Source organism: Heptranchias perlo, chromosome 35, assembly GCF_035084215.1.
Source record: "Heptranchias perlo isolate sHepPer1 chromosome 35, sHepPer1.hap1, whole genome shotgun sequence".
NCBI lineage: Eukaryota > Metazoa > Chordata > Chondrichthyes > Hexanchiformes > Hexanchidae > Heptranchias > Heptranchias perlo.
The window spans coordinates 12,470,863-12,489,515 of NC_090359.1; the positions used below are offsets into that span (position 1 = coordinate 12,470,863).

At 43.3% G+C, this 18,653-nt stretch overlaps 2 protein-coding genes across 3 annotated transcripts in view; both read left to right on the forward strand.

The window, feature by feature from the left end:
* LOC137302066 (zona pellucida sperm-binding protein 3-like) overlaps positions 1-18,653 on the forward strand; it is a 113,469-nt gene that overhangs the window by 22,003 nt on the left and 72,813 nt on the right. The gene's annotated exons all lie outside the window — the stretch shown is intronic.
* The window catches only part of LOC137302063 (CD209 antigen-like protein E), a 45,636-nt gene that overhangs the window by 15,595 nt on the left and 11,388 nt on the right, over positions 1-18,653 (forward strand). For both annotated transcript variants that reach the window (XR_010958412.1, XM_067971754.1), the window contains 3 exons: positions 7,561-7,656; positions 8,502-8,609; positions 13,265-13,416. Coding sequence is in view for 1 of the 2 variants with exons in the window: in XM_067971754.1 (XP_067827855.1) it covers positions 7,561-7,656; positions 8,502-8,609; positions 13,265-13,416 (356 nt within the window). In the remaining variant the exon portion in view is untranslated. The remainder of the gene's footprint in view (positions 1-7,560; positions 7,657-8,501; positions 8,610-13,264; positions 13,417-18,653) is intronic.

Sequence of the window (18,653 nt, forward strand, 5' to 3'; positions counted from 1 at the left end):
GCAACCCTTCAGATAATGAAGCAGTCCGTGCCCGCATGCAGCAAGACCTGGACGACATCTAGGATTGGGCTGATAAGTGGCAAGTAACATTCGCGCCAGACAAGTGCCAGGCAATGACCATCTCCAACAAGAGTCTAACCACCTCCTCTTGACATTCAACGGCATTACCATCGCCGAATCCCCCACCATCAACATCCTGGGGGTCACCATTGACCAGAAATTTAACTGGACCAGCCACATAAATACTGTGGTTACAAGAGCAGGTCAGAGGCTGGGTATTCTGAGGCGAGTGACTCATTTCCTGACTCCCCAAAACCTTTCCACCATCTGCAAGGCACAGGTCAGGGGTGTGATGGAATACTCTCCACTTGCCTGGATAAGTGCAGCTCCAACAACACTCAAGAAGCTCGACACCATCCAGGACAAAGCACCCAGCTTTATTGGCACCCCATCCACCACCCTAAACATTCACTCCCTTCACCACCGGTGCACCTTGGCTGCAGTGTGTACCATCCACAGAATGCACTGCAGCAACTCGCCAAGGCTTCTTCGACAGCACCTCCCAAACCCGCGACCCCTACCACCGAGAAAGACAAGGGCAGCAGGCACATGGGAACAACACCACCTGCACGTTCCCTTCCAAGTCACACACCATCTCGACTTGGAAATATATCGCCGTTCCTTCATCGTCGCTGTGTCAAAATCCTGGAACTCGCTACCTAACAGCACTGTGGGAGAACCTTCACCACACGGACTACAGCGGTTCAAGAAGGCGGCTCACCACCACCTTCTCAAGGGCAATTAGGGATGGGTAATAAATGCCAGCCTTGCCAGCGACGCCCACATCCCATGAACAAATAAAAAAATAATGACAGCCAACACGAATGTGTTAAAGGAAAATTGTGCCTGACTAACTTCATTGAATTCTTTGAGGAAATAACAGATAGTTGATGAAGGTTGTGCAGTTGATGAGGTGTATATGAACTTTGAAAAGGCATTTGATAAAGTGCCACATAATAGACTTGTTAGCAAAATTCAAGCCCGTGGGATTAAAGGGGCACTGGCAGTATGGATACAAAATTGGCCGAGGGACAGAAGCAAAGAGCAATAGTGAACAATGTTTTTCAAACTGGAGGGCAGTCTGTGTTGTTCTACCTCGGCGGTCAGTATTAGGACCACTGCTCTTTTTGATATACATAGAATCATAGAATGGTTACAGCATGGAAGGAGGCCATTTGGCCCGTCGAGTCCATGCTGGCTCTATGCAAGAGCAATCCAGCCAGTCCCACTCCCCTGCCCTATCACCGTAGCCTCCTCAGGCAGTGAATTCCAGATCATAACCACTCACTGTGTAAAAAGTTTTTTCTCATGGTTCTCTTGCCATTAATTACCTGGACGGGTATAGGGGGCATAATTTCAAAGTTTGCGGATGACACAAAACTTGGAAATGTAGTAAACAGTGAGGAGGATAGTAAGAGACTCAGGAGGACATAGACTGACTGGTGTAAGAGGCAGACACAAGGCATATGAATTTGAACTCACAGTAGTGTGAAGTGATGTATTTTGGACGGAAAAAGGAGAGGGAGCAGAAAGTAAATTTTAAAGGGGTTGCAGGAACAGAGAGACCTGGGGGTTCACATACACAAATCTTTGAAGATGGCAGGACAAGTCGACTAGGCTTTAACAAAGCATTCAAAATCCTTTGGTTTATTAATAGAGGCATAAGGTACAAAAGCAAGGGCGTTCTGGTAAACCTTTGTAAATCACTGGTTAGACCTCAGCTCGAGTATTGTGTCCAACTCTGGGCGCCACATTTCAGAAAGGATGTCACAGCCTTGGTGAGAGTGCAGAGAAGATTTACCTGAGTGTTTACAGGGATGATGGAATTCAGTTATGTAAAGAGACTGGAGAAGCTGGGATTGTTCTCCTGAGAACACAGAAGGTTAAGGTGAGATTTAATAGTGGTGTTCAAAATTATGAGGGGTTTTGATAGGGTGGATAAGGAGAAACGGTTTCCATTGGCAGAAGGGTCGGTAACCAGAGGACACTGAAGATCATTGGCAAAAAAAATGCCAGGGGGGAATAAGGAGACATTTTTTTAAATCAGCGAGATGTTATGATCTGGAATGCACTGCCTGAAAGGGTGGTGGAAGCAGATTCATAGAGTCATAGAGTCATACAGCACGGATAGAGGCCCTTCGGCCCATCGTGTCCGCGCCGGCCATCAGCCCTGTCTACTCTAATCCCATATTCCAGCATTTGGTCCGTAGCCTTGTATGCTATGGCATTCAATAGAATCGTTCAAAAGGAAATTGGATATATATTTAAAAGGGAAAAAATGCAGGGCTACAGGGAAAGAGCAGGAGAGTAGGACTAATTGGTAGCTCTTTCAGAGAACTGGCACAGGCACAAAGGGGCAAATGGCCGGCTTCTGTGCTGTACCATACTATGATTCTAAGAACAATAATGTTGCTACCCGCTTATCATCCAGTAAATGTACTGTCTGACGTGATACTGAAAAGTACAGGTTACAGGGTGAACCGCACAGGATAGAAAGGGAACGAAACAAATAATCAGGTGCCATAGACAGATGAAAAGGTTTACTAGATAGGGGAGAATGTGAACTGGACACAAGAGAAGCTCAACTGACAGGTGAGGAAGAAAAGGGAGTAGATGAAGTAAACAGATGAGAAGGCAAACTAGACAGGTGACACGGTGACCCAGACAAGTGACACAGTGACCCAGACGGGTAAGACAATGAACAAGACAATTGAGAGATTAAATATTCAGGTGAGACGGTGACCTGGACAGGTAACATGGTGACCCAGGCAGGTGAGACGTTAACGATTTAGGTGAGACGATGAACCAGACAAGTGAAAGATGATTGATTCAGGTGTGACGGTGAACGAGGCAGAGGATAGATTAATGATTCAGATGATAAGGTGACCTAGATAGGTGAGAAGATGAAAGAGACCAGATAAACGTTAAACTAAACTAACCAGGTGCGAAGATGAACTAAACATTTGATTTTGAGACCCACACATATGAGAAGGTGAATCATACACATGAGAAGAAAAACTTGGCTGATGAGAAAGTGAGCTAGAAAAGTGGGAAAGTGAACCAGACACAATAAATGTTGAACCAGATCAACTAAGAAGATGAACTTTGACTGGTGACTAGGTGAATTACACAGCTGAGACGGTGAACTAGACAGTGCAGCAGGTGAACACGATGTTGATTGTAACATGCTCTTTCGGAGTGTTGCTTGGTGGATCGCACGTCTCCAACTCTCTTGGTCCTCAGCTCTCATCATGGCGGAGATGAGCCCTATATTCTGGGATCTGAGGTCAGCTGTAACGGTCAGAGAGCCAGGTGCTTCTGAGACTTTGAGGGGACATTTCCAGGTCTTCAGACGACAGGCTGTGAGTACCCTGGAGGTGCCGTGTGCCGTCAAGCCTGGCCACATGCCCAAATTGTGAATAACGTCCTATAGCACTTGGGGAAGGTTGGGCGATCGTCATTCAGACCTGACTATTTGTGACACAGCCACACCACCGAATATGGTGGATGCAGCAGTGACGCCAATGGTCCACTGCATCAATGTTTGCCTGGTGTGCTTGCGAGACAGTTCAAGTCTCTGATGTATACAGGAGAATTGGAATGATGCAAGTTTTATACAGGCCAAGCTTTGTTGGAAGCGGAAGATCTGATGACCATATCTTCTTGTTCATGTCCACCACCTGGCGCATCAGAGCAATTCTGCATCGCATTTCTGGGGTGATTGAACATGACTCGTGGGAATTGCTTCACCCAATCCACAGTCTTAGCTGAAATCTCTAGATTAGGTCAATGCTGGAGAAAGTGGCTGAGTGACTGGATGTGTGTCTACCGGTTAATTTGTAAACCCAAGGGGCCAGTTAGAAAGTCAACACCATGAGTGAGAAGTTGAACAAGACAAGAGAAAGTGAACTAGCCAGGTAAGAAGGTGAACTAGACAAGAGAAAAGATTGAATAGGCTGGTGAAATGATGAACTGAGCAGGTGAGAAGGTGAATTAACAGGTGAGTATGTGAACTGTTCAGGTGAGTAGATAAACCGGACAGTAAAAAGGTGAATTAGCAGGTGAGAAGGTGTAGAAGACGAGTGCGATGGTGAACAGGGCAGTTGAGAAGATAAACGGGAGCCCAGTGGTTATGGTTCTGAGCTAGAAACCTAGAGACCAGGAACTGAAATCTCACCAGGACTAACTGTTTAAATTTAATTCAATCAATCTGGGAATTTGTGTAATAGGCCCAGAACAAATAGCTAGGAAAGTTTCGAGATTGTCGTTAAAAGAAACAATCGTTTCACAGAAGGAAGCCTTTACAGGTGAGATGTTGAACTACACAAGTGAGAAGGTGAATTTGAGAGTCCGGAATCTGAACTGAACAGGTGATTAGGTGAATTTGATAGGTGGGCAGGAGAACAAGACAAGTGAGGAGGTGAGTTACTCAGGCAATTGCGAATGTGAGATACACAGATGAGAAGATAGGAGTACACAAGAGAAAAGGTATGTGGGAAGGTGACATGGACAAGTGAGAAGGTGAACTGGATAGATGAGAAGGTGAGGCATAAATGTTCAGAAGGTGAACTAGACAAGAGAGAATATGGACTTCACAGGGGAGAGGGCACACTGGACAGGGGAGAGGGTGCACTGGACATCTCTGAAGGGCAACTAATACATGAGAGAAGGTGAGCTGGACATAAGTTGAACTGGGAAAGTGACAATGTTCCTTGGCGTGTGAAAAGTAGAACTAGATAAATGAGGTTGTGTAGTACGCAGATGTGAAGATAAGCCAGATGAGTGAGGATGTGATGTGCACAGCTGGGAAGATGAACCAGACAAGGGAGAGAGAGCGTGAACTTGGCTGTTGAGAAATTGCAATAGAAAGGTAATGGGTCAGAATTTACTGTCGGAATAATGGTGAGGTTAATGACACTCACTGTTATTTATGCGCAAATCCTGGTGAGGGGCAGATGCTTGGATCAGAATCATAGAATGATACAGCACAGAAGGAGGCCATTCGGCCCATCATGCCTTTGCCGACTCTTTGAAAGAGTTGTCCAATTGGTCCCTCTCCCCTGCTCTTTCTCTGTAGCACTGCAAAATTTTCCCCTTCAAGTATTTATTCAATTTCCTTTTGAAAGTTACCATTGAAATTACTTCCACCTCCCTTTCAGGCAGTGCATTCCAGATCAGAAAAACTCGCTGCGTAAAAACATTTTTCCTCATCTCACCTCTGGCTCTTTTGCCAATTACTTTAAATCTGCGTACTCTGGTTACCGACCCTTTAACCACTGGACACCGTTCCTCCTTCTTTACTCTATCAAAAGACCTCATGATTTTGAACACCTCTATCAAATCTCCCCTTAACCTTGCCCGCTCTAAGGAGAACAACTCCAACTTCTCTTGGCAAACTCTTCCCTAACATATGGGGTGGCAGGGGATTAAAGAGTCCGCATCAGTGGATATTCCTTAGAATATTATTTTAGGAACTGTACCGAAAACAAATTGCTGATCCGACTGGAGAGCGGCCCTCGAGTGTTAAACGCAAAAATCCGGAAGTTGCTGTCCGAGATGCAGCACGAAACAGCATCTCGCTGTCTGACTGGCAGTTACATGGAACAGCGTGAAGTTCCTGTATTTGTGTGGGTGAGAGGAACTAAACTCGCCACAGAAAGTTAGGGCTTGTCCATTTCAGTCTAAGTACCGATTTTAATGGCGTGATAAGTCTTAATTACTGCCAATCTACCTCTCTGGCACTGAAAATTAACTTTTACCAGTGTGGAGTCTCATTCCTTCAGATTTTAATTGTTGGCGATGTCTTTAAAAATTAAATTATATTTTTGTTTTACTTTTTTCTTTCTGTTTTTTTTCTCTCTCATTTCAATCTTTCATTTCCCTCTCTGTAACTGATTTGACATTGAATTCACTATTCTAAATGACATTTCCTGGTTCAGACTCTGCACTGTTCATTAAGGATACTTCAATCTGATCGACTCAGGAGATACACAATTGCTTGTCCTGTTCAGAGGTCCCAGATGCCCTGTAGAAGGCGCCACGCTATTTGGCTCTCTCACATCGGAACAGGAGTAGGCCATTCAGCCCCTCGTGCCTGCTCCGCCATTTGATAAGATCATGGCTGATCTGTAATCTAACTCCATATACCTGCCTTTGGCCCATATCCCTTAATACCTTTGGTTGCCAAAAAGCTATCTATCTCACATTTAAATTTAGCAATTGAGCTGGCATCAATTGCCATTTGCGTAAGAGAGTTCCAAACTTCTACCACCCTTTGTGTGTAGAAATGTTTTCTAATCTCACTCCTGAAAGGTCTGGCTCTAATTTTTAGACTGTGCCCCCTACTCCTAGAATCCCCAACCAGCAGAAATAGTTTCTCTCTATCCACCCTATCTGTTCTCCTTAATGTCTTATAAACTTCGATCAGATCACCCCTTAACCTTCTAAACTCTGGAGAGTACAACCCCAATTTGTGTAACCTCTCCTCGTAACTTAACCCTTGAAGTCCTGGTATCATTCTAGTAAACCTACGCTGCACTCCCTCCAAGGCCATTATGTCCTTCCGAAGGTGCGGTGCCCAGAACTGCTCAAAGTACTCCAGGTGCGGTCTAACCAGGGTTTTGTATAGCTGCAGCATAACTTCTGCCCCCTTGTACTCTCGTCCTCTAGATATAAAGGCCAGCATTCCATTAACCTTATTGATTATTTTCTGCACCTGTTCATGACACTTCCATGATCTATGTACCTGAACCCCGAAGTCCCTTTGGACATTTCACTTACAGCAACTTGCCGTACAAAAGCTTATGGAAACTAAATGGGCACAGGCAAGTCTAACGAATGATAGACGCCGTTTGTTCGCTGGCTACAGTGAATTGTGGCCCATTACGGTGAACTGGGAAGGGGAGAATGAGACCGAGGCACATGAGGATAAGCAGAGAGGAAAGAAGGTGAACTACGCCGGGTGGGGTGGGTTAAAATCACCCCTTTTCAATTTACGCCCGAGTGGCAAGTTGACAATGTCCCTCAATATCTCGAAGTCTGGGGGTTCATTTTAAATTTCAGCGATGATGTAAAATGGGCGGGAGTATAATGGGCGGTGGATCTGATATCACCCGTTTTACACCATCGCTAAAAGTTAAAATTACCCCCTGGGATTTTCTTTCCAAACAGATCAAGCCCAATATCCCTAGCATTCCAGAAAATCATAAACTCCTCACACCCAAATACTTCAACTGTCCTTCATCAAACTCCCTGTCTCTCAATACGGGACAAAACATTTCCTGATTACTAAATCCATGGCCTTAAAATGATAAATGCTCTCTTCCTCCTTTATACAAATAGTTTGTGATACGCATCACCAACAAATTATTTCTGATGCTAATTATTTTAGTTGCTCTTGAAAGTTTCCTAAACTCCTTTGATTTAAATGATCAGCCCAGAGCCGTGTACGTTCCAGTGTTTGTTTCATTTTTTCATTCGTCAAACCATTTCTCATTTTAGATACCAAGAAACCTGCCTCCTGGAAAGTGCTGGCAATAGTCCTTCTGGTCATCTGTTCTGCTCTAAAAGCAGCACTTGTTTCACAAATAATAACTGGTCAGTAAAATTAATCTTATTATTTTTCTCTTCATCACTCATTCCTAATTCGTCCTGGTTCACACTGTTGGCCCAACGGGGGAGGAGGGATCATTAGAGCTGTCTCTATCCCATCAAAATAATCCCAGGAAATGTACAGCATGGGTTAGATACAGAGTAAAGCTCTCTCTACACTGCCCCATCAAACACTCCCAGGGCAGGTACAGCACGGGTTAGATACAGAGTAAAGCTCCCTCTACACTGCCCCATCAAACACTCCCAGGGCAGGTACAGCATGGGTTAGATACAGAGTAAAGCTCCCTCTACACGGTCCATCGAACAATCCCAGGGCAGGTACAGCAAAGGTTAGATACAGAGTAAAGCTCCCTCTACACTGCCCCATCAAACACTCCCAGGGCAGGTACAGCAAGGGTTAGATACAGAGTAAAGCTCCCTCTACACTGCCCCATCAAACACTCCCAGCTCAGCGACACCACACGTTCGATCCAGACGGTTTCCCTGTGAAATGCGTCCTGGACTGATACACTTCATATTTAATATGGAATAAATTTCCTCAACAATTGTCCCTAATCAGGTAGAGCACGGGTTAGATGCAGATTATCATCTTCATTACAGTGTCCCATAAAGCAGGTTAGAAGCGATGTAAGGTCTCGAGATACAGTTTTTCCCAAAAACATTTTCCAACTGTTGCTATCGTATTATTGAAGTCACTGTTATTTTACAAACAATTTCTGCCCCAATATATCACCAAGCGTGTTTTATAGTTTATCTTAGGTTACTTGTTTATCTCGCCTTAATTGTGTGTTATTCTTTTGACGTTGTAAAGAGTTCCTCATTATTTTAAGGATATTTCGCCCACAAGGAATTTGAGAAATTGAACAGCAACTTTATACATCTCCAGGAAAAAAACATGCAACTTTGGATGAGGTTTTGTGATCAGAATTGCACTCTAGGTAGGTATAATAATGATTCATATTTCAGGAATCTATTCACCCATCCACCTATTTACGTAATCACCCACTCATCCATGTCCCCACCGATTCATTCCATTGTCCATACATATACACCCATGTGGTTATTTATTTGTCTTTCTGTCTGTCTGGCTGTCTATCTAATATCTATCTATGTATCTATCAATCTATGTATGTAATATATATATTATAGTGTCCTCTGCAGTCACGACCGAGAGTCCAGGAGGGTGTGTTGCCTGCCTGGTGCAAGTGTAAAGGGTATCTTGAATCAGCTGGAGAGGAGCTTGAAAGGGGAGATGTAAGATCCAGTTGTCGTGGTCCATGTTGTGACCAATGACATCGAAAAGAAAAGTGAGGAGGCCCCGCTAAGAGAATATCAGAAGTTAGGAATTAAATTAAAAAGCAGGACCCCTCAAGGATGGTTACCTTGGGATTACTACCCGAGCCACGAGCTAATTGGCATAGAGATAGACAGATCAGGAAGGTGAATGTGTGGCTGAAAGACTGGGGTGGGAAGGAGGGGTTCCATTTCATGGGACACTGGCACCAGTACTGGGACTGGAAGAAGCTGTACCGTTGGGACGGGCTCCACCTGAACCGGAATGGGACCAGTGTCCTACCGGAAAGGATAAATAGGGCTGTCAAAGGACTTTAAACTTGTAAGACGGGGGGTGGCGGGGGGGAGCGGGGGAGAGAACTGGAGAAGAGGACATAAGTCTGAAGAAAAAAGAAATAGGAAATGAAAGAAAAGGTCTGACCAAGTTAAGGCATAAGAGTAACAAACGGTCAGGGAACAAATACAGTTACAGAACATGAGTGCAAAATGACTGTTAAAAACAAAGGGATGGGAACAATTACTGAAAACAAATTAAATTGCCTGTACAGCAATGTGCACAGCGTCCGAAATAAAACGGGAGAATTGGAGGCAATAATTCATAGCGAGGAGCCAGATGTGGTAGGGATAACTCAAACATGGTTACAAACGGAACAGGACTGGCAGTTAAATATTGCAGGGTAGAATATATTTAGAAAGGAGAGAGAAGGAAGGTGGGGGGTGGGGTAGCTGTACTAATTGGAGACAACATAATGAAATTAGAAAAAAGGAACATAAGTAACATTAAGATAGAAACAGAATCCTTATGGATTGAGACAAAGGATAAGAAGGGATCGATCACGTTAATAGGGGTATTCCACAGACCACCTAATAGTGGAAGGGAAGTGGAGGAAGAAATATGGAGGCAAATCTATGAAATAAATAAAAAGCATCGAATAATAATGATGGGAGATTTCAACTACCCCTAAATAAACTGGCAAGAAGAGAGGTAGGGAAAGGAGAAAAGGGAATGGAGTTTTTACAGTGTGTGCAGGACTCCCTTCTTACACCGTATGTGAGAAGCCCAACAAGAGAGGAATCACTGCTGGATCTAGTAATGGGAAATGAGCCAGAACAGATAAGAAAAGTAAGCATTGGGGAACATCTTACAATGTTCACAACACACAAATGTTAGGCCCTTTTTTGAACAAGAGTGTAAGTATATACCCGGCTAAGACAGGCCAGTCATTTTAACCTCGGTGGTGGGGAAAATTTAGACACGATAATCCGGGACAAAATTGATAGTCACTTGGATAAGTGAGGATTAATTAAGGAAAGCCAACACGGATTTGTTGAAGGCAAATCGTGTTTAACCAACTTGATTGAGTTTTTTGATGAGGTAACAGAGAGGGTTGATGAGGGCAATGTGATTGATGTTGTGTATATGGACTTTCAAAAGGCATTTGATAAAGTGTCGCATAGTAGGCTTGTCAGCAAAATTGATACCCATGGAATAAAAGAGGCAGTGGCAGCATGGATACGAAATTGGCTAAGTGATAGGAAATGGAGAACAATGGTGAACAGTTGTTTTCGGACTGGAGGAAGATATACAGTTTGTTCCCCAGGGGTCGGTACTAGGACCACTGCTTTTGTTTTGATTTATTAATGAATTGGACTTGGGTGTACAGGGCACAACTTCAAAATTTACACTTGGCACAAAACTTGGAAGTGTAGTAAACAATGAGGAGAATAGTAATAGACTTCAAGAGGACATGGACAGGCTGGTGGGATGGACGGACAAAAGGCAGGTGAAATTTAATGCAGTGAAGTGAGAAGTGATACATTTTGGCAGGAAGAACAAGGAGAGGCAATATAAACTAAATGGTACAATTCTAAAAGGGGTGCAGGAACAGGGATACCTGAGGGCATATGTGCACAAATCGTTGAAGATGGCAGGACAGGTTGAGAAAGTGGTTAAAAAAGCATACGGGATCCTGAGCTTATGAATAGAGGCATAGAGTATAAAAGCAAGGGATTTCAGTTGAACCTTTATGAAACACTGGTTTGGCTACAACTGAATTATTGTGTCCAATTCTGGGCACCGTACTTTAGGACGGATGTGAAGGCCTTAGAGAAGGTGCAGAAAAGATTTACCAGAATGGTTCCAGGGATGAGGGTCTTCAGTTACATGGATAGACTGGAGAAGCTGGGGTTGTTCTCCTTAGAACAGAGAAGGTTGAGAGGAGATTTGATAGAAGTGTTCAAAATCATGAAGGGCTGAGATAAAGGAAATAGAGAGAAACTGTTCCCATTGGTGGAAGGGTCAAGAAATAGAGCCACAGATTTAAGGTCATTGGCAAAAGAACCAAAGGCGACATGAGGAGAATTTTCTTTTACTCAGCGAGTAGTTATGATCTGGAATGCACTGCCTGAAAGGGTAGTGGAAGCAGATTCAATTGTGGTTTTCAAAAAGGAATTGGATAAATACTTGAAGTGAAATAATTTGCAGGACTACAGGGAAAGAGTGGGGGAATAGGACTAACTGGATTGCTCTTACAAGGAGCCAGCACTGGCTCGATGGACCAAATGGCCTCCTTTTGTGCTGTAATGATTCCATGGTTCTATCTAGGCAATAGTGGTCATAACATTATAAAGTTTAAAATAATGATTGAGAAAGACATAATAAGACAAAGACCAAAGTAATTGACTGGAAAAAAGCTAATTTTGAGGGGATGGGAGTGGAACTACGGAAGGTAAACTGGAAAAAAATTAGACAGACAAAGAAATGGGACAGCAGTGGGTAATATTCAAAATGGTGATCAATAGAGTTCAGGAGAAATATATTCCGCTGAAAAGCAAGAACAAACTAGCCAGTAATGAAACACCATGGATGAATAAAGAAATAAGGGTAAAATTGAAACTAAAGAAACATGCATACACAAATGACATAGACAATGAAGGAGAGGATGACAAAAGGGAATACAAAGAGGTTAGGAAAGAAGTAATACAAAACAATTAAGAAAGCAAAGAGGAACTGCGAGATTAATTTATCAAAGAATATAAAAACAAATAGTAAAGTATTCTACAGGCACATAAATAACAAAAGGAAAAACAGAATAGGGATAGGGCCACTAAGGGATGCACAAGATAAACTCACAGGTAATGACAGCAAAATGACAGAAATATTGAGCAGTTACTTTGCCTCCGTATTTATCAGGAAACTAACAAGGTGGACAGGACATTAGAAGAAGTCGAAAAAGATATTTAAACACTTAAGATAGAAAGGGGTGAGTTAATTGATAAACTAATTAAACTTAGGGAGGATAAGACCCCTGGTCTGGATGGATTGCATTGGCGAATATTAAAAGATGTTAGGGAGGAGATAGCAGAGGCACTGTTACATATATATAAATTCACTAGAAAAAGGAGTAGTGCCAGAGGACTGGGAGACAGTTAATGTTATTCCTATATTTAAAAAGGTAAATGGAATAAGTTCAGGCAACTATAGACCAGTTAGCTTAACGCTGGTGGTAGGAAAGATAATGGAATCTTTACTTGAAGTAATAGAAAGACATCTGGAGAATGAAAATATAATAAAGAATAGTCAGCACGGATTTCAGAAGGGAAAGTCATGCTTGACCAACTTTATTGAATTCTTCGAATAAGTAACAGAAAGAGTGGACAAGGATAATTTAGTGGATGTAATATATCTGGATTTCCAAAAGGCCTTCGATAAGGTACCACATTGTAGACTCATGGCTAAGGTCAGAGCAGGTAGAGTCACAGGACAGGTAGCAGAATGAATAGCAAGTTGGTACAAAACAGAAAACAGAGCAGCAGTTAAGGCTAGCTACTCAGACTGGCAAAAGGTTGGAAGTGGTGTTCCACAGGGATTCGGGAATTGGAAGTACAATCTCAAAATCTGCGGATGAACCAAATTAGGGGGTGCAGTTAATACAAAGGAAAAATGCATCAAAATGCAAGAGGACTTTAATAAACGTGCAGAATTGGCATGTAATTAGCAAATGAATTTCAATACTAGTAAGTATGAGGTGATGCATTTTGGTCGGAAGAATAAGGAGGCCACATATTGCTTGCATAATCAGAGTCTAAATGGGATAGAGGAGCAAAGGGATCACGGGGTACAGATACACAAATCATTAAAAGTAACAGCGCAGGTTAATAAGACTATAAAAAAGGCAAATCAAGCACTAGGGTTCATTTCTATCTGCCCATCTATTTCTCTCTCTATCTATCGTTCTATATAATCCAATTGTTTCTCTATCTCTAGTGAAATATGCCAACAAAATCTGTTTTCTTACAGAGTGTGATGAGATATTTTGTCCAAAGGAATGGAAGTTTTTTAACAGAAGTTGTTACTTTTTTTCAACTGAACGACGAAATTGGACTGCAAGTGCGAAGTATTGCAGTGGGAACAAATCCCATCTTGTGGTGATCACTAGTCAAGAGGAACAGGTGAGAGTTCATCGTACCGTGAGAATATAATATCACTTTAATTAGACCAATGATTATGGGGTGGATATTTCGATCCTGCACTCGTCAGCCTGCGATGTTTGATTTCATTAAATAAATGGATGAAGAACTGTGTGCACGGGAGCAAAGAAGTGGAATTTCCCCGCTGGGTAGATTTTGTCTTCACCATCTGAGTGGTATCGGGCGGTGTCTATAACGGGTGCTCGGGACTGGCGGCAGGTCAAATATCATCCCGTAGACTCCCTCGGCATGGTGAGGAATAAATTTGGCTTGGCAGAAGTGTTTTCATTTCCATCGTCTTCAATGGCGTGGCGTGAAACGGGCGGCCGATTCACTGTCACTCGGTTTGTGCCACCGCGCAAGAGAATTTATGCCCTGGTATTTTCATACTTCCAAAGGTTTTGCGCTCTCACTTCCTGTAGGGTCGTACAAAACAAAGTTAAGAGTTCCAGTGTTACACACGGTTGATTCTCACACTCACACTCACACTCAAGCAGTCTCACTCACACACTCAAGCTCTCAGTCACACACACGCACGCTCATACACTCAGATAGACATTGGTACGCTCTCTCACACACGTGCTCACACACAAACACATTTTCTAACAAACTAATGAGAGGATCCTAGCAGGAACCTATTGCCTTATAAAGAGAAGACCATTCTGTTTAGTCTATCTGCCACTGTCTCTATTTCTACCTCCTTCTCTATCTCTGTCTCTCTCTGCATTGTAGCCTTTCTTTTGTGTCAATATATTTACAGTTATTCATCTCTTCTTCCTCTTACCTCGATGACCCGTACATTCTTCTTCCCCCCGCTCTATCAATCTGCACTGGGTTTAAATCAAGGGTCATCATCTCCTTGTGGTCATGCTCATTATCCGCAAGATCTAAAACCGTGGACTCCTCAGGTCTCTCCGAATTTTCGGTTCCAGCCTTAGCTCAAAGTTAGCACTATCGCCTCGAAGTTGAAAGTTCATTGGTTTAAGTCCCACTCTAGAGACGTGAACACGGAATCCAGTCTGATACTCCTGTACAGTACTGAGGGAGTGCTACACTGTCGGAGGTAACGGCTTTCAGTTGAAATGTTAAACCAGAGGAGAACATAAGAGGGGTAAAGAGAGTGTATGAGAATAGATTAGCGGACAACATAAAATGGAACCCAAAAGTCTTTTATAAACATATAAATACTAAAAGGGCAGTCAAAGGAAAGGTAGGGCCGATTAGGGACTAAAAAGTAGATCATCTTTTGGAGGCAGAGGGCATGGCTGAGGTACTAAATGAGTACTTTCCATCTGTCTTCACTAAAGAGGAGGATGCTGCCAATGTCACGGTAAAGAAGGAGATAGTAGGGAAATTGGATAGGATAAAAATAGATAAAGAGGAGATGCTGAAAAGGTTGGCAGCGCTGAAAGTAGAAAAGTCACCTGGTCTGGATGGGATGCATCCTCGGATGCTGAGGGATGTAAGGGTGGAAATAGCTGAGGCCCCAGCCACAATCTTTCAATCCTCCTTGGATAGGGGAGTGGTGCTGGAGGATTGCAAATGTTACACGCCTGTTCAAAAAAGGGGAGAGGGATAAACCCGGTAACTGCAGGCCTGTCAGCCTAATGACGGTGGTGGGGAAACTTTTAGAGACAATAATCTGAGACAAAATTAATTGTCACTTGGAAAAATATGGGTTAATAAATGACAGACTGCCCGGATTTATTAAACTCAAATCGTGTTTTACTAACTCGATTGAGTTCTTTGATGAAGTACCGGAGACGGTTGATGAGGGTAGTGCGGTTGATGTGGTGTATCTGGATTTTCAAAAGGTGTTTGATAAAGTACCATATAATAGACTTGTTAGCAAAATTGAAGTCCATGGGATTAAAGGGGCAGTGGCAGCTTGGATGCAAAATTGGCTAAGAGATAAAAGCAGAGAGTATTGGTGAATGGTTGTTTTCCAGACTGGAGTGAAGTACACAGCCATGTCCCCCAGGGGTCATTATCAGAACCACTGCTCTTTTTGATCTATATTAATGACCTGGACTCGTGTATACAGGATATAATTTCAATGTTTGCAGATGACATGAAACTCGAAAATGTAGTAAATAGAGAGGATGATCGTAAAAGGCTTCAGGAGGACAGAGAGAGACTGGTGAAATGGGTGGACACATGGCAGAGGCAATTCAACGCAGAGAAGTGTGAAGTGATGCATTTTGGTGGGAAGAATGAGAAGAGACAATATAAACTAAAGGGTACAAATTTGGAGGGGGTGCAGGAACAGAGAGACCTGGGGATCTTTTGAAGATGGCAGGACAAGTTAAGAAGGCTGTTAAAAAAAGCATATGTGTTCCTGGATTTTATAAACAGAGGCACAGAATACAAAAGCATGGAAGTTCTGTTAAACCTTTATAAATCACTAGTTAGGTCCCAGCTGGCGTATTATGTTCAATTCTGAGTACCACACTTTAGAAAGGATATCAAGGCCTTAGAGAGGGTGAAGAGGATATTTACTAGAATGGTACCAGGAATGCGGGAATTCAGTTGCATGGAGAGACTAGAAAACATAGGAACAGGTGTAGGCCATTCAACCACTGGAGCCTGTTCCGCCATTCAATGAGATCATGGCTGATCTGTATCCTAACTCCATCCACCCGCCTTGGCTCCATAATCCCTTAATACTCTTGGCTAGCAAAAATCTATCGATCTCAGATTTAAAATTATTAATTGAACTAGCATCTACTGCTTTCTGTGGGAGAGAGTTCCTCACTTCTCCAACCTTTCTGTGAAGAAGTGTTTCCTAAAGTCTCCTGAATGGCCTGGCTCTGATTTTAATGATAGGCCCCTTTGTCCTAGACTCCCCTACAAGCAAAAAAGGTTTCTCTCTATCGACCCTATCGATTCCTTTCATTTCCGAAAAACCTCAATCACATCAGCCTTTAACCTTCTATATTCCAGGGAATACAAGCCTCGTGTCTGTAATCTCTCCTCATAATTTAATCCTTGGAGCCCTGGTAACATTCTGGTGAATCTGCGCTGCACTCCTTCCAAGGCCAATATTTCCTTTCTAAGGTGCGGTGCCCAGAACTGTACACAGTGCTCCAGATGTGGTCCAACCAGGGCTTTTATAGCTGTAACGAAACTTCCTCCCCTTTATATTCCAGCCCTCCAGCTTTCAAGGCTGACATTCCATTAGCCTTTATGATTATATTTTGTACCTGACCACTACATTTTAGTGATCTGTGTACATGGGCCCCCAAATCTATTTGAAACTCCACTGTTCCTGGATTTTCACCATTTAAAAGAAAATTCGGATCGATGCTTTCTTGTTCCGAAATGGATGACCTCACATTTTCCTGCATTGAAATCCATCTGCCGCAGTTATGCCCATTCACTTAATCAATCAATGTCTCTGTAATTTTAAGCTCCCGTCTACACTACTTACTATGCCACCCATCTTTGTTTCATTGGCAAACTTGGATATATGGCTCTCTAACTTGTATTCTAAGTTATTAATAAATGTAGTGAATAGTTAAGACCCCAGCAGAGATCCCTGGGACACCACTAGTCACTTTCTTCCAATTCGAGTACCCGTTACAAGACTCTCTGGGGGAAAAATTGGACAGTGGCCGTTTTTAGGCGAGGTTAGCATGATGTGCTGTTACCCCGCGCCCAATGGTCCCTGCGCAGGCAGGACACAAGTTTCCTGGGATGGAGGACTCTATTGCAATCAGCGTTCCATTCCAGGCCTTGCTCATGGAATCAGTGCAATTCACACTTTCCACCACCGGGGGAGCTCAATCTCTCAATCAAGGTTCTCTGCTGATGCACCAAGGGCGTTGGTGCAAGAGCTGGACAGAAAGAGGGACAGTCTATATCTGCAGTGGGGGGAGGGAGGGGGGCAATAGCCCCTCTAGACATATACCCAAAAGGCAGTGGGAGGCAGTAGGGGACGAAGTCAGTGCCAGGCACACAGCATCATGAACATGGATGCAGTGCAGGAAGAAGTTCAATGCTTTCACATGATTGGTCAAGGTGAGTGAGGTCAACTTTAAGTAGTGTCTCCTACCAACTGCACAATGTACCACACACCCATCACCCACACACCAACAAACTCTTTCCATCAGTACTCAAGTCTCACACATTACCACTGTTTCAAGCCGCCCACCCACAACTCACAAGCCACAAGCTGGCAGCTATTCAACCATAACAGGCACATCACCCAGACACACGCTTTCTTGCAGGAGAAGGTGGCGCATATCAAGAGGCAGCAAGTGGCAGTGGCATTTAGCCCCTCGAGCCTGTTCCGCCATTCAATAAGATCATGGTGGACCTGTGATCTAACTCCATATACCCGCCTTAGCCCCATCCCTTAATACCCTTGGTTCACAGAAATCTATCAGTTTCAGATTTAACTTTCACTCGTGAGCTAGCATCACCATCTGCAGAAGAACGTTCTAAACGTCTCTCACCCTTTGTGTGTAGAAATATTTTCTAACTTCACTCCTGCACGCCCTGGCTCTAAATGTTAGGCTATGTCCCCGCGTCCTAGTATTCAAGTCTAGGAGACCTCTAAAAACAGTTAAAAATGACTCGGCAGCCAGAAGCAAAAATCCAGCCACTAACCTGTAAATCCTGCAAGGTCTCTTTTAAATAGTGCCGATGGGGGGTCCTCCAGGAACTCGATGAAACGTTTAGATGGTCGGGGTTAAGACTGTGCGTTGAGTTGAGCGTTAAGTCCCAAAATGGTGTCTATCACTTTAAATCAGCGTTGCACACTGATTTTATCCATTTTCTCCCTACTTTACATGATTTCAGTGTTCGCCATCTGCGCCTGTGCAAACTCCTATACCAAGATGACATCTGGCGCATGTCATGCTGGAAACGTGCGTGCGCATCCAAGACGCCATCTTGGATATCGGAGAGGCCGTGTTGTGCCGAAACAATGGGCACTACACGACCCAATTTAGAGCCCTCTCTCTTCTACCGCCGAACCAATCCCCTAACCAGGTCAATAATTCGCCTTCAATTCCATGAGCTTTACTTTTTGCTTCCAGTCTCTTGTGAGGAACTTCATCAAATGCCTTCTGGAAGTCCATATAACCTACATCCATAGATATTCCTCAAAAAATTTAATTAGGTTCATTGGACATGACCCATCCTTTACAAAGCCATGTTGCCTCTCTCTGATCAGCTCAAATTTCTCTCAGTGTTCACTCAATCTGTCCTTAATT